Below are 17,070 nucleotides of genomic sequence, written 5' to 3'. Positions count from 1 at the left end.
GGTGACCACTCTGGTCAACACCAGTAACAAAGGTCCATCCAGTAAGAAAAAGGGACGCTCCAAGAAAGCTCACGTGCTGGCTGTGTCCGTGGAGCAGGCGACGCAGAACTTCCTAGAAAAGGGCGAGCAGATTGCTAAGGACAGCCAGGACCTGAAGGAGGAGCTTATCGCAGCTGTAGAGGACGTTCGCAAACAAGGTGAGCAGCTTGTTATCACCCTCAAGTACTGTCCCAAACAAAATGCATCCAAACATATATTAAGGATTTTCATTTTTCTTTTACACCAGTGTGTGGCATAGTGGACCAAACTGTCTATTAGTCACGTTTGGCTTCTAGAGAGTAAAGAAGACTTTTAGGGTCATTTGGGAACCAATGAGACACATTATCTGTCACATTATCTGACCCTAAAAGACATTAATGTGCCAATTTGCTAAGGGCTGTGGGCTTTTAGTCTGTGTTCTGCCGTTTGCAGACAGCTAAGCTAAAGTTTTCTTTTTCTAAGTCCTGCCTATTACATACAGCCCTTATCTGGCAGCACATTACACTCTCTTTCTCCATGTCTCTCTCTCTCTCTCTCTTACTAAGTTTTCTCTCCTTTTTCTTCTTTTATGATCATTCCAAAACACACTGTGTCCCTTTCCAGCACTTGCATGCTCATTGGTTTGGACTGAAGTTAGTGTTTGCTCAGCCAAATTACCTCTATGAAAATGGCAAACAATTATTGATGGTGTTTCACAGAGCATTCATCATCCCATAAACACAGCCGAAGAGCAATTATGAGGTTGCGGAGAAGTGAAAAAAAGACACTTTTAAACCCCAAAAAGCTGAAATGTATTAGCTGTCATTGTATTTAATTAATAATAATCTGTTTTCTCTTTTTGTGGTTTATTTTGAGGACACTTTGATGAGGTAATGAATGTCAAATCTTTATTTAATTTGTTTAGTTTGGTGGTAGATTAAATTACTTGCTAATATAATATTAATGGGAGTCTGGGGTGGTTCTCTGTCTCTGTCTGGAACTTTAAATATGAAGTAATTCAAAGGAAAACAAAGAAGAAAATCAGTGTTTGAGGACCGTAATTTTTTTTTAACAGTAAAACTAAAAAAAGTATTTCCAGGCCTTTAAAAATCATGGAAATGTAATACTACAATTCTAATATTATATTACTCGTTATTTATTTATTTTTTTGCAGGCTTTGTAAGAGCACATTTTAAAAACCTTACGTAAGGTAGTATGTATTTTTCCCCAGGTCTGCAGTGCGATATCTCTGTTCACTGAGTTTTTAGAGCAATTCTTGGTGAAAATACACAAGTATTCTCAGGTACTGCAGGAAAGGGACTGCAGCACTGACAGATGGAGACTGAGCCAAGCCCCAGCTGCAGGGGCTGAATGAAGTGTGTTAAAATACTCTGTGCGGACCATTAGCAAGCTGACCTTTAACTGGGATGAGGTTAATGAACACAGGTTGGACATAATGGTCCGAATGACTTACCCCTCCCAAGGCTGACCGTCTGTTACTCACTTTGAAACAAGGGTTAAAGGACAAAGAAAATACAAAGTAGAAGATAACCTTTTTGATGTAATTGTCATTTGTGTCCCACAGTTATTGATCGATTCATTTAATGACAATGAAAAATGACTTAGTAAAACTTTTAAACAAAAGATGACTAAAAGATTAGTTCACTTTCAGAATAGAAATGAATTTGGTGATAATTTACTCATCCTTATGTCATCCAGTATATTCACGCCTTTCTTACTTCCGTCAAAAACATTCCTGGATTTTTCTCCATATAGTAGACTTGGCTTTCTGGTCGGTGGGATGAAGGTCCAAATTCTGGTTTCAGTGCAGCTTCGAAGAGCTCTACACGATCTCACCAACGAAATTAGGCCCTTATCTAGCAAAAAAAAATCACATTTTATAAAAAAGTGTATACTTTTTAACCTCAAATCTTTTTAACCTCGTCTTGTTGTTTTTTCTCTCCTATCTTACCTGTTTAAATCAAAGCGCACAGACCAAGAACTAACTGTGCTTGACTTTTACAGCCCTTTGAAACTGCATTGAACCTGCATTTTGGATCTTTAACTTACTGTTCCCTGTTAAAGTCCGCTATATAGAGAAAAATCCTGAAATGTTTCCTTCAAAAACCTTAAAACCAAAAATTTCTTTTTAACTAAAGAAATAAACACACAAACATCTTGGATGACACCAGGGTGATTAAATTGTCAGGATCCTTTTACTTCTAAAGCTACTGTTAGTAACTGTAAGACTAAACAAGCAGGCACAACAGATCTATGAAATCGTGGTTTTTGAATTTTGTTAGCTGCTCATCACCCTCCTTAAAATTGCATATTAAGACTTTTAAGAGAAATGTAAGTGCATTTTTGTCCTGTCCACATGATTGAATAATATAATTTACTATATTCATCTTAGCGTTTCAGAAGGTCAAGTGAACGATAATCTAAACGATACACTGCAGAGTAAAAAATTGTGGTTTCTCTTCATTTAATAAATGAATAAATTTGAATAAAGTAATTATTGTTCATATAAATAATAGGAAAACATTAACCTCTTTCACATTCTCTCTCATCAAAAGAGAACTTTTTTCTACCTGCAGTACTTCTCTTTACAGAGTACAGGTGTGTGTGTGTGTGTGTGTGTGTGTGTGTGTGTGTGTGTGTGTGTGTGTGTGTCTCTAAAACCTTCAAATTCTCTCTTATCAGGCAGCATCTGGAAGTAGGCAGGCTGTCAACATTGTGTCTACAAAGATGATGTCTACTCCATCTGGTTTATTTAAGTCAGCATAGATGAATTCTCTGCCCTTGATACCACACAGTCCTATCTGCTCAGTAGTTGGTAGAAATGTTTTCTGAGAGTGAGGTGAAGGAATTTAGTTCAATGTATAAATGCTTTTTTAAACTTATGAATTAGTTTCTCCTGAGAAATAAGCATTGTACTCATTAAATATTGACTTGGTTTTCTCTAACACTCACTTTCATTTATTCTAGGTCACTGGATTTGATATTTCCGTCTGGTGCTTTTTAAAACAGAGTTTAGCTTTTGATTTCTATGCCATTAGCGTGACCGAACATCATTGCAAAAATTGGGATTGTTTCGCATAGCTTGGATGAGAATGTTTCCGAATGTGTCTGTTATTTTGACTTGGCTAAATTATATTGGGGACAAAAAAAGAGATAGGATGGAAATAAGATTATAACCTTCTGTGGTAATCTGTGAAGGTAGAGCTGCCACAACAATGAGCAGAGCCAGAGGACAGTGCTGACATTTCCCCTGGAAGTGGAGGGGCAGCAGCGAGGCTCTGTTAAGAATAGCTGGCATTCTGTCGTTTCAGTTCACCGTGTGAGAGAAACAGCAGAACACGCACATACACTAAAGTACAGCCATATTTATTGCGCGCACGCAAGTGTTCACCCACACACACAGCCGGCACAGGCTTAAAAACAAATATTCTCTCTTTCCCTCTGTGAAATCAGTTCGCCACAATCTTTCTTCTCTTTATATCATTCTCAGATTCAATGACATTTGCTAATGTCTCAGCCTGGCTTTTTGTAAGCTTTCATTAATCAACTCGGTCCTGCCTGCGGCTCCCGTTCAGATGGAAGGTGGGAGTCCACTTACTGTAGGGTCATTAATAGATTCTGTCAATGAACCTTGAGACAAATTGCTCATTTTTTCTTCAGCAAGCATGCCACGGTGACTTTCTGACAGTCTGAATCAAGCTTTTCTCTCTTAAGTATAACACATAAATACATAAAAAGTGCTACTTTTGAAATACGAAAGGGTAGTAAGAAGCTCCCGTGCTGTAATTTACAAACAGCTTTTTTTTTTACTCTAGACTTTATATTATGCATATTTATTTCTACTTTTGTGGTTAAAGTTCTAAAAAAGTTGGTTAAAAAAAATGGACTTTGTTTCCAGACACCAGCAACCCCCTGTACACTGTTTTTTTGAAGTGTGCTGTTTCACTAATGAACGATCTTGGCAAACTTGCCTGTACTCGCGGTTTATTTCACTGGTAAACAGATGCACAGCTATTAATAAACTATTGACATGTCCATGCAGCTTTAGTGAGTTCCGAATTAAAAATGCTAGACATGCACAAGGGATTTGCTGTGTGGTGGAACTCTAAACATATGTTGTTTGCTTTTCTCTTGCTTGTTTTGTGACTCTGCGCAGGTGAGACGATGCGCGTGGCCTCCTCAGAGTTTGCAGATGACCCCTGCTCCTCTGTGAAACGTGGCACCATGGTCCGAGCCGCCCGTGCCCTCCTCTCTGCCGTCACTCGCCTCCTCATCCTGGCTGACATGGCCGATGTCATGAGGCTCCTGGCTCACCTCAAGATCGTATGCTCGCTTCTTGTTCTTCATTTCTCTTATTCTCATTTTTGATTTTACAATTAACAATAATAATTTTTATTTTATTTTATTTGTTTACTGTCTCATAAAACCTCCTTACTCTCAATTAGCCACCTCAAACATAGTCACGTCACCCTAGTGTTTAAATTCATTGAAAATTCATCGTTTTGATTGAGTGCTCAAAGCTTCACGTTTGCTTCTGGTCTTCACTGTCCACCGGGTCAGAACAAGCCAGTCCAGCCTCTTGTGCTGATATCCAAAGAGACCCATTTCAAGGGCACAGGAAGTTATATTTTTTGTAGTACAAAGAAACTGTCTTCATCTGGATTCCTGCTGTGTATTTGCGTAGCGCGTATTGCTGAAGCAACAACCTCCTGGCATAACTTCGCAACAGACTATTAAAATGCAAAAATAACATTCTCAAATGTTCACTTGATTCACTTGCTTCTGGTCATCAATTAGGCTCCATATTTTGCATTTATATTTATTGTGTAGATAAGACTGTTTTCAGAGTGGCAGAATGTAGGCTTTTTGCTCTTGTACCTTAATTTTCACACCCATAATCCTTTGCTTTAAGTTGCACTATTCTGTTTTCTTTCCATTTTTGTTCCCCGCCGGCGCTAAGGCAACAAACACCATTCTTCTTCTTCTTTCTTTTTTTTTTTTTTTTTTTTTTTTTTAAGTTTAGGGATTTAAAACACTTTTTTGTTTACCAGCGGCCTCTCTGTTATATAATCACTAACCAAATTTGAGAAGTAAGATCTGTGAAACTTAATGATTGCGAAAGGAGAGCTTTTAGAGTGTAGGATGAGGCTGAGAAACTTTTAGATGTCACAAGGGACGAAGCATCTTTTTGTTCTTTTGCTAGTCTCATTACGGGGAGTGAAAACTGTCAGAATTAGACGTGCCCCGGGAGAACCAATAATAAACACTACAAAAGTTAAATGTCACTCAACCACATCGGTTAAAGTGCTTTATGGAACTTTTCCACTACCTTTTATTTTATGGATGTTGTTTAAACAGTTGGATGTTTTTTTTATGTGCGTGCGTTGATTTACAGGTGGAAGAAGCTCTAGAAGCTGTGAAGAATGCCACCAATGAGCAGGACTTGGCCAATCGCTTCAAGGAGTTCGGGAAAGAGATGGTCAAACTCAACTATGTTGCTGCTCGCAGACAGCAGGTATTTGTTATCTATTTATAATATAAGAAGTAGGGATGTTAGTGATTAATCGACGATTAATTGTCGATAAGAGATGCGATCATTTAAAGCTAGCGATGGTCGATTAGGCAGTTTCGTTTTGTGCGAAACACGTGCGAAACACACGCAAGCGGCTGTGGGTGACGGTGAAGGGGCTGGATCTTTCACGAAAGTCATTTACTACTACTAATGTGATCCAAACTTTAAACCTACATTAAAACAGATACAATACAAAGTACATAAGTCGCGTTTTGTTATCATTTCACTAGATAATTATTGCCTATCGGACATGCTACAGACGCGAGCAGAACAGATGTATTCATTCCCAAAACTTGTTCATTCGTTCCTAACACATATTAATCTGTGGCTCTTTTCCATGTTTCATTCAATTTTCCCTAGAAAACCCATTATTTAAAAATAGTAAAATTGAAGTTATAGTCACAAATTCTTAATTCAAGTCCACGATTCATCGATTAATTAATAGTTCATTTAAACAATGATCGATTATGGAAATTATTGAAAATTTACATCCCTTACATTACAATAAGAATTAAGGTACAAGAAGCCATGCTGTGCTTTGTATACGTTTCAGCTGTGATTTATTCACAATACAGCGCAACTGCTTGTACCTTACTGGTTTTATAAAGTGGTTACCAAACAATACAGACCAAAAATTTTATCGATGTTACTTTTTGAAGTAAATTGATTAAATTCTATCCTTCAACTGAAATGCTACTGACAGTGACAGTAAATGGGAAGATAATCATTTTATGGAGCTCCAATAACAGAACAGGAACTGTTCTCATCCACTGTGTCATTTATTTTTTATAATATTTTCTCAAACACATACATCTGCTTGTCTCTCAACAAAACAGATCGATTTGCAGCATGGCGCGAGCTTGCAAGTGTCACTACAGTGTAGACTGATGAACATACAGTACCATACCTGAAAATAATACCTAATAAAAAAAAATATATATACCTAAAAATAATATTTAATAAATACAGTACTGTTCCTTCCACTCTGGATATTGTGGATTTCCACTCCAGGGTTGCCAGGTATGTGTAATAAAACCATTCTAATTGCTATTCAAAACTAGCCCAGTTGTGTTCCAGGAGAAAATATCGATTACTCTAAAATCACATTTTAGGGGTTTAAAATTGACTGACAAAAATGCATGCTGTAGCAAAGAAGCGGTATGAAAGTAGCTAAATATAGTTCCAATCAGACACATGCACGCATCAGTGTGAAATTGTGAAATTGTTTCTTTGTTGGCAGAGCCTCAAAATTAAAGGTGGGTCACACTAGCAAAATTCATCGCTTAAATACAGTTAATTTTGCTGAAATACATAGAAGAGTTTTGATGCTAGGCTATATTGATTGTGTTTGTTGCTAAGGGTGTTGCACACCGATGCAACAAACTGTTGAGTGCAGCAGTCATTTTTGTGCTTTAACTTGTATAAAATGCTGTTGACCAATCAGAATCATGGACTGCAACCAACCAAGAACTATATGTTGGCCAGAATGTCTTCTGTCACTGAAACTTCCCGAACAGGCGAACACACACGCACGCACACACACACACACACACACACACACACACACACACACACACACACACACACACATTTGGTATTTGGGGTTTATGAGGACTCTCCATACTGTTTTTTTATACTGTATAAACTGTATGTGGTATTGCCCTACACCTAAATCTACCCTTTACAGGAAACTTTTGCATTTTTAGATTTGCAAAACAAAACAAACACTAAACAAACAAAACCCCCCACTGTTTAGTTTGTTTTTAAAACTTTTTAATTATGACGATTTATGACTTTATATGAGTTTTCACAGCATTTTATCCACATATCCATTTTTATTCAATTATAGAAAGGATAGTTACTTAGCAACTACCAGTTAATTTGAAATGTATTTTAAAATGTAATAATAATAAAAATAGAACCCTTAGGGTCCCATACGTTAATAAGTCCTCTAAATCTTCTGCTTTACAGTACAGTCGTTTTAGAAACCCGTTAAAAAAAAAAAAAAAAACAGACTTCCCAAGATTTTTCGTAGGAAATGTGCATTTCGACCGCGGTTTGCAGAAACGATTTGTGACTATTCAGAAAGTCACTGGCGCCCCCGTGAGGTACGCGAATCAGGAAGAGGCGGCAAAGAAGAAGAGTTCGAGTGTTTTCTAGCAAGAAATATATTTTATTCGCGTCGTCAACGCTGCCTCAGCGGACGCGAAGTCTTTCCCCGGTGGTCCGTGAGTCGTGGCTTTATAACGTTTGTCAGGTCAAGATAAAAAAAGGCGGGCTTTACTCTTCAAAGAGCCGAGTGATGCAATATTAACGGTCAAAGAGTGTGGCTGCGAAAGTCATTTGTTGTAATAAATGTAATAATTGACAACTGTTACACGATAGAAGTGTTATACGATCAACAGTGTGTGTGTGTGTGTGTGTGTGTGTGTGTGTGTGTGTGTTCATGTATTTCTTGTCGACCTGTTTGAGTGGGTTAAAAGCGGGAACTCTGTTTGCATCAATTTTCGTTAAGGCTAAATATGAACGCAAAATATTGTAACACTTACTATAGTAGCATAAATAATGTTTTTCTTTGCTTCACTTTGGAGGGAAGCGGATACATTTACATTGTTCACGAATTGCGTATTATTTTCATTCTACTATGGTCATATTTAAGTTACTCGTTATATTACGGGTTTGCTAGTTTGTTTAGCTTTTATATTTTTATGAACACAAATGACAACAGTTAATTTGAGGTAAATGTAAGGTTAGAGTAGTAGTTCATCTAAATGGTCAATGGTAAAATACAGACACAGTTATTTTAAAAATGCCCTGCGTGTTAACTGTTGAAACTTGAAGATCCTTTGGGAAGGAAATCGGATGTGTATTAGTATATTATTTCTGTGCAGTAGGACTTAAAGTGACAGGTCTGAAGCAGATATTTGTGTATGTGTGTGCCAGGAGCTGAAGGACCCTCAGTGCAGGGACGAGATGGCGGCGGCTCGAGGGGCTCTTAAGAAGAACGCCACTATGCTCTATACTGCCTCCCAGGCCTTCCTGCGCCACCCCGATGTGGCTGCTACACGTGCCAACCGCGACTATGTCTTCAAACAGGTCCAAGAAGCCATCGGGGGCATCTCCAGCTCTGCCCAGGCCACTTCACCCACCGATGAGAAGCACGGGCACGCCGGCATTGGCGAGCTAGCCGCCGCTCTCAACGAGTTTGATGTAAGTACACTCGATTCAAATATCGCAGGATATTAAGTACGCAGTGACAGCATCCCTAAATTGATGCCAACTTTTCATTATTTTTCAATGTTTCAGACTTTCTCCATCTGAAATTTAGTCTGTCCGCTTTTAAGTAAGATGTTTATGAATCATTGTGGTCCCTGTAAAGTGTAAACACTGTGGCCGTTTGGTGTTTTGGAACCGATTCCTCCCTCAAACTGAAAACAGTGGCCAAACAAACAAAAAGCACAAACGACTAAATAAAAATGAACACATTTATATGCAGAAAATGTATACTTCCAAGCACCATATTGTACAAAATTGTTGTATAATATAACAATCATATAACAAATGTACTTAAAATCGGCATTGCACCATTGTCTGTTGTATGCAATTTAACTTTCTTTATATACACTTTATTGTGTTTACCCTTTAAGTATCCCTTTAATCTATCACAAAACCATCACTGAAGTATAAACTTCCTGTAAGAGACTGTATATGGAATATTAGGCTGCCATCTAGTGGTTATGAAGGTGATCATAAGTGCTACTGTTTACAAATGTTACCAAGACTTTTTTTTTTTCAAAATAATGACTAATTAGTGATTGACTATAGGTGCTGGGCGTTTCAGGAGCATGTTTGAAATATGCTAAAAAATGGTAAAAAGTATATACGTTGTGTCAAATCTATTTGTAGACTTAAATGAGATTAAGAATGTTAGTAGCTTAGAATAATCAGTTTTGCTGTTTAGGTTGCCCGAAGGCAGTGCTGTGTGACAATGAAAAAACTTTCATCAAGACTGTAATTAAAAATATAACTAAAACACAACTGCAATTCCATTTTCTTTGGCTCAGTGGGGCTTCTAGACAACAAATACACTAAGATCCTTATGTGATATATTATAGATGTTTATTTAAGACAAAAGATGAATCAGATTCCAGTAATTTCATTATAACATTTTTTACATTGCCAAAGCAACATTTCTTCTTATTATTATTTAAGTAAAGCAGAGTAAAGCCATATTATAACTTATTATAGGTGACCATGAAGATATAAGATAATTTAACAAATGTTCTAAAATACTTTCTCCTATATTGTGATGTACACTGTAAAAAAAAGTTGAGTCAACTTAAAATTTTAAGGCAGCCAGCTTCAGCAGATTGTTGCATTTTCTCAACTTAAAAAAGCTCATATAAAACACGAGTTGACAAAGCTCAAAAATCTGCTGAAGCTGGTTGCCTTAAGATTCTAAGTTGGCTCAACTCTTTTTTTTTTTAGTATATATAGATGCAGTGCATTTTTAGCTTAACTCCATGCAACATTACCACTTAATGGCTGGCAATATGTGACTTCTGGCTGAGTCAAACGGCATTTGCGGCTGGACTACTTGTTTGAGAAAGGAAAATGGGGACAATGGAAGATGGTGTAGTGTTTGGGAAGCCTGTTTCATTGTTTGTGTGATGTTGTTTGCACATAGTCACGTAATTCTCACTTGTAATCACAAAAATGTTTGCTTACATTTTCAAAATCTTTATCCCACCATTTCATCCCTTCACTCAGTGTGCTTTTTTGAGATTACAGTTTCCTGATTGTCAGTGTAAATGGAGGTTTTCTCACACCTGCTGGACAGCAGTAGGCTGTGTTTGTCAGTGATGCATTTGATTTTTGGAAGAGAAATCACAGCTGGAGGTGCGAGATGGGTGTGAAGTGTGGAGATGTCCCGCTAATGAATCCCTGTGTCCCAGAACTCCTGCATTTCTCATGAAGCTCAGGGACACTGCTCAGACAGCATTCACACTCTTAATTATCAGAGTGAATATGCATGTGGATAGATATATCCTGACAGAAATTATACATCTATTTGAAAATTCTGTGTGAAAATTTGCGAATGTACTGCTTTGATATTCAGCCTGACCTGTTTTGAAGTAAGGTGTGAAGGTTCTGGCTTTGCTTGTGTTACAGCATGCTGCAATCTGTGACACACTGGAATGAAAAAAAACCTGTAAAGAACTATTACTGTGTGTCTGATAGTTCACGTTTGCATTGTGGTGACGTGCTGAAAGATGCTGGCATTTCCTTTGTCCATTTTGATTCTGAAATAATTATTTTATATCATTTCTGAAAATACAGGACATGCTTAAGACAACCCCAGTGAAAAATGAATTTACTAAAATATATTTGAAGTACACTACAAGTATACTACAAATACATTAAAAATACCCCCGAAATTCTATTTTGGTTTAATAAACTGATAAGTTTGCTAAACTGGAAAAATACAAACTCATAAATATTGACATTAAAACACATGATATATATATATATAAAATGGTGAATTTGGAAAATACAGTTAGCCAGTCTACGGCTTCAGCATCCACCTTGCATGTCGTCTCCACTAGTTTAATTGCATGAACATAATTGTCTTTACCATTCTTACAAGGTCACTGTTAAAAGAGTTTTTGTATTGCTAAATTCTGTTTTAATTTATGCAGTTGTGCAAGTTACTTAAACAATTTATCATTACAATGCCTTGTCACATAGCATGATTTTTGCTTGTTTTTACAAGCTGGAGATGATTCCAAATTGCTTTCTGTAGTAATCGACGGTGCCTCACGGATGCTGTCGATAGAGCTTAACAGGCATTGAACTCAGGACGCTGCTTTAAAATCTCAGAGAAAAGACAAAACGGCTGAGTAAATTGGAGATAAAGAACTCGTAATCCTTGTTTGTTGCTCCAGAGCTCAAAATGCTGTGATCTTATTGGGTTTCTAAACAGGGTGTTACAGAATTTGACTCAGAACTCACCAGAGAGTAAGTTGGCAATTTTTGCAGTTCATGCAACATTTGCAGCTTCTGTGAAAATGACTTACGACACTGCTGGGATGTTTATCAACCTGTCGTGTGGACGTTTACAGGTCTGAGGGACAAAGACAGACATTAGCTCTGTGCCAAAACCTAATGATTTAAGGCATTATAAAACTATTCTTCAGTGAAGACAATCCCTGAATACACTTCAACAAATTCAATGGGGAGAAATAGCCAAAATGGCACACAAATATAGTCAGTTGTAATTATGATTATAAATAAAGGTTTATTTTATTATTATTATTATTATTATTATTATTATTATCATTTTGATTATTAATATTAATTTACATGTCTCGTATGCATTTATATATATGTAAGCAATAAGGTATGAGAGGCTGTGCTGTATATGAAGAAATCAAGACTGAAGTGCGTTGTTAGGCATGACGTGCAGCAGATATTTTTAAAATGAAAAAAAATGTTAAATGCAGTTCTATTACTGTATCTAATAGAAAACTATTACATACAGTAATATTCTTCATCACATAGAAAACTGCAGGCTGCACAGACACGCACGCACAGCACACACAACATATCTCTGCATGAAAGGTTTATTAGACAGGGGAGGGTGTGGTCTCAAAATAAAAAATGAAAGACGCAACATAATGCCAGCAGGGGTGATTTATACTTTTATTAAATTAATAACAGACATTTAATTTAGCCAAAATACATAATACATACTACAGTTTTACTCTGTATTATTGATTGTTTGTGTTGCAGTGATACACAGACCTGTTGGGTGACGCCTGCTGTATTGTGAATAAAACACAGCTACTGACTTGCACCTTATTTATGGCGACGTATATGCAAATTCATTCTCTACCAGCGGGAGGCAGCACTCCCCTCATAAACACTGCTTTATTAGACATTACATGCCAGTTGAAATGATTTCATACAACATTTTCTGAAGACATATATATATACGCACACACACACACACACACACACACACACACACACACTTTTCTATTACAAGACATTTAAACATGCAATTTATAAAAAAAAAAAAAAAAAAAAAGAGGAACCATTTTAATATGCTATTTATTTTATTAAATATTATTATATTCTATTGTATTATTACTGCTAACTATTAAGTTAGTTACTAATAAGGATGCTTCTTATTCGGTTATCATGGAATTAGCTATGCAAAGTCAGGCGTTTATTCACTGTGAGCCCTGCAAACGTTCTTCTACAATCAAACCCACAGCAGCCTGCTCAGTGAACAATAGGGCTTTACATTAGGAACATAGACAAACATTGAGAATTAGATTATCACAGCAGCCTTTGAAGTGTACCATCTACACAAACAGACCCACACATTCAAGCCTGTTTTCCTCAGAGTGTTCCTTGTTCAGTTTTGACCTGCAGGATGTCGTCTGTGAGCAAACTGAACAGAGCATCAAAGAAACTGTCTATCCCCCATACAGCCATTTGTTTACCAGCGTGCTTCAGTCTTAAAAACAAATCAGTGTCCTGAGCATGTAGGTCTCTCTCCATTAAAGTGGCTGTTTTGTTTTCTCATTAGTGCAGACGAGAGAAGATGGACTGCAGTTTAAATTCTTTTTGCTGCTGCTGATACTGTTTAAAACGATTGCGTATGCAGTAATTTTCGCTTCAGAGCCTACTATGATGTCATGTTGTCATATTAAGGATTATTAGAATGTGTTTATTAGAGTGTTTACTGGTTTAACAGTGTGTCTTATGGAGTGACGCAGTTGTTTCTGGCCAGCATGCACCATTGGTCAGAGTGTGCAGATCTCACAGTTAACAGTAGGGGGCAGTGTTGCACCACGCCAGAAATCCTTCTTCATCTGAACAAGTGTGATTCATGTTGCTTCTTTCACGTCATGTTTGGTTTGGTAGTCACAGACCAGGCTCGCTGAAGTCTTTTATTGCACTCGGAGCTCTGTATTGATACTGTATCTCAGTGAGGATTGGTATTGGTTGAGTGTGTGGTGTCTTTCTCAGTGACCATCTTATCTACTCAAAGGAGCCCTGTGTGAAAATACCCATCATCAGCACTAACCGAGTTCTGCAGTATTCTCTCATATTCATCATCCCTTCCTACCTTCTTTTGTTACTTTGTTCTCTTTTTTTGTTCCATCCCTTTTGATTCTGTGCTTCCTTCCTTCCTCAGTTCCTCCTCATTTCATTCTTTCTGTCTTTTCCTTCCTCCACATTTCTTTGTACCTTCTTTCTTCTCTTCATTTTTATTTTTTCTATCCCCCAGTTCTTTCTTCTCTCCTTCATTGCTTTCTTTCTTTGCTCCTTCCTTTCCCATTTTCTTAGTTTGTTTCTTTCTTTCGTTCCCTATTGTTCCGTGCTTTTCTCTCAATTCCTTTATAACTTAATTGGTTTCTTTCCTCATTTTTTTAAGTACTTAATTCTTTGATTTGCTTTATACCCTCCATACTTTCTTTCTTTTATTCACTTACGCACTCTTTCAATTCTTGTTTTCTGTCTTTATTCTTTTTTATTTCTCCCACTTTGGGTTTATTTAGCTTCTTTGCTCCCTCCCTTTTTTTTTCTTTGCTGTTTTGAAAATTCCTCTTTCATACCTGCCCACAATCATTTCAGGTTGCTGATGGAACTGTTCTGGGAAAAGACCCCCCTCTGGCACACACACACACACGCAACGTGTATGTAGTAAATAAGTTGTCATCTTTTATTATTTTTGCAATGTGTCTTTGTCCCTCTGGATTTTAGAATAGAAATTAGGTATAGTTATTGTGTGTGTGTGTATGTGTGGTGTGTTGTCAGTTCATGACCTTTCCTCATAGTTTCATATAAGTGGTTATTGTAGCTCAGGGCTGCCTGCAAATAATCTCTTTGTTGGAGTTGTCTCATTTCATGACCCATTCACATTTTCTACTATGTCACTTCCTGTGTGAAATGATGGAAAACCAAAATGAAGGGAACCCCCTGCTATTAGATTAATCTGTAGTACAAAAGTACCTGTCAAATTAGCGCTCACACCTGACAGACCACCAATGGGGCATGTCAGATGAGCTTCCTGTGCTCCTTAAATCATCTCATGTCAGCACAGTGACATGGAATAAATAATCTTTATATAAAGGCCAGTGCACAACCTAGACCAAATACAAACACACACACACTGCTACAGTGTGGAAAGGATATTGGCTGATGAGAGTAAAGGTCTGGTTGGTTCCCTGCTCATAAAAATCATCAGAGGGATGCTAGAAGAATTGGCCAAAAAATTGAAATAATGACAAAAAATAAAAATTGTATATGGTTAAATGGATGCTGTAGTTTTATGTTGAAACATGCTAATGCTAGTATAAACCTCAGTGTCATGCAAACATGCAGACATGCACACATACACATGCATAGGGAGCATGGAAGGCTAGTAAATGCAGTGTTTCCCATACGTTGATTTATTAGTGTCGTTCTGCCATAATATTAGGATCGACTGCCACAAATACCCAGTGCCCGCTGCCATCAGCTCCCGCGTTTCACACACGAGCGTGACTTTAGCATCTTTCATGCCGTTGTTGGCAGCATTTTTCCATAGCGGGTGTATACTGAAAAACCCCAAAAAACTTGGGCTGTCGTTCAGTTGGAAGTTGCCAGTTGCAAGTACTGCCCAGCGAGCATGAGGTCTGACTCTCCAGGCGCAGTGTCGTCTCTCTCGGCATCTGTTCTGTGCAACATGAAACAGTACTTTCAGTTGACTGTACCGCAGCATTGAATTCAACAGGCAATTTCTCAATTATAAATAAGGATTTAGGGAGTATAGTGCAGTTGTTGTGATTCCTGTGTAGTATTTGTGGCTCCTGTTTACTATTTAGACATGTTTTATGTATGACAACAGAAATATAGTGTGAACAGTTTTATTGAGCATTAATTTGTATTACAGCTTGCAACGGTTCGTAGAATATATCTGAAGAACATATCCTAAACTTATCTCAACACAAACTGGATGCAATAACATCATATAAATAAGGCGTAATTGCAATATCAATCTATTCTCTTCATTTTTGTCTGTCTTTGCAGGCACGCCCTTTATATGCACAGCCTCTGCTTCCCCTGTCCTTTATTTTCTTTTTTCTCTATTTTCTGCATCTTGAGAGAGGACTTACAATGATTTAGGATTACTAGGGAGCATTGTTATGGCTTATAGTGAACATAGCTTCATTGCATATTGTAGTCATCTGAAGTCAGAAATGGATGAAGAACATGCATATAAACACCCACACAACAAAATCCCACTTTTTGATCTCTGAAAGTTTTAAATGTATGCCTGTTTTGGGCCTGAGTGTGTAGACTTTAGGATTAGACTGGATTAAACAGACACAGCAGTGGGTTTACTAGTGCATGCCTAGTTCCTCAGACCTGGGCTTTTGGTCTTCTAATTCCTGCAGAGGAGCCAAACCCTTTCACAGAGGTTACCCAAAATCAATACCTGTCTCTCTTTGTGTGTGCTGAACATATTTAGTTATTTATAGGCCAAAGAGCAAAACCCTTTAATCTCCGCTACTGTAAGGTTCTCTGAACACCAGACATAAGAGTTGAACTGACGTGGTGTTTAGTAGGTTTTGTTTATTTCCTAGTTGACTAAGACAGACTGTTTATTAATTATTAAAACATCTCGGCTTCACATGGCATGCCCAAAGACCACCACAGTTTTTCTTATTTAAAAAATATATAAAAATGTTGGGGTGAGAAATATTTACTTATAATATTTTCTGAAAACAGTTATTACGCTACTTTGCTTCGCACATGCATTTGTTTTGTTTTTGTGGATATTTGCAGAAAAGAAAGAGAAAGAGTGTTCTCAAACCATTGAGGTGTATTCGAATGGTCACACTGCTATGCAGTTTCCCTCAACCACGGCATTTATTAGATCACCTGAGACCGATTTCAGGTTTAGCAGCCCTAACTGTCATGTTGAATCAAAATAAACTAGGGCCCTAGGAAATGTGTTTTATTTATTTTTTTCCACAAATTCTATTTCATTTTTTTTTAACAAATTATTATTTTTGTATTATATATTATTAATATTACTTATAGTAGTACATTTATTCTGTTTGTATTAATCAAAAGCATGTCTAATTCATTTAAATAATTAAAACAAAATGTAAGATCCGTATGAAATATGTTTCCCCCTTATTCATTCACACAGAGACACGCAGAACATGCAGGAGTCATATTTAAATAGTACTTTACAGCTTAATATTTACAGACAATAGTCCAATATCGCATTTTGATTTAAGTGTACTGACTTTTTGATTTATTCATCCAAAATTTTGCAAATTCTGTGACATTCCATGTTATGAATTCCACGATTCTGTCCATAAGGTAGAATTGTACTTTGTTCATTTACATATTGGTCAGTCTTCACAAAAAATAAAAAAATGAAATGAAAT

General features: G+C 37.1%; 1 protein-coding gene across 1 annotated transcript in view; it reads left to right on the top strand.

Annotated features, from left to right (window-relative positions):
• Nucleotides 1-17,070, top strand: part of ctnna2 (catenin (cadherin-associated protein), alpha 2) — a 336,397-nt gene that overhangs the window by 57,967 nt on the left and 261,360 nt on the right. Inside the window, 4 exon segments of the mRNA XM_043243368.1 lie at nt 2-197; nt 4,196-4,362; nt 5,435-5,554; nt 8,555-8,821. Of these exon segments, the coding sequence (XP_043099303.1) occupies nt 2-197; nt 4,196-4,362; nt 5,435-5,554; nt 8,555-8,821 (750 nt within the window).

This window comes from Puntigrus tetrazona, chromosome 1 (genome assembly GCF_018831695.1).
Source record: "Puntigrus tetrazona isolate hp1 chromosome 1, ASM1883169v1, whole genome shotgun sequence".
Taxonomy (NCBI): Eukaryota; Metazoa; Chordata; class Actinopteri; order Cypriniformes; family Cyprinidae; genus Puntigrus; species Puntigrus tetrazona.
Note: the sequence above shows the minus strand (reverse complement) of the source record. Positions and strands in the feature narration are given on the sequence as shown.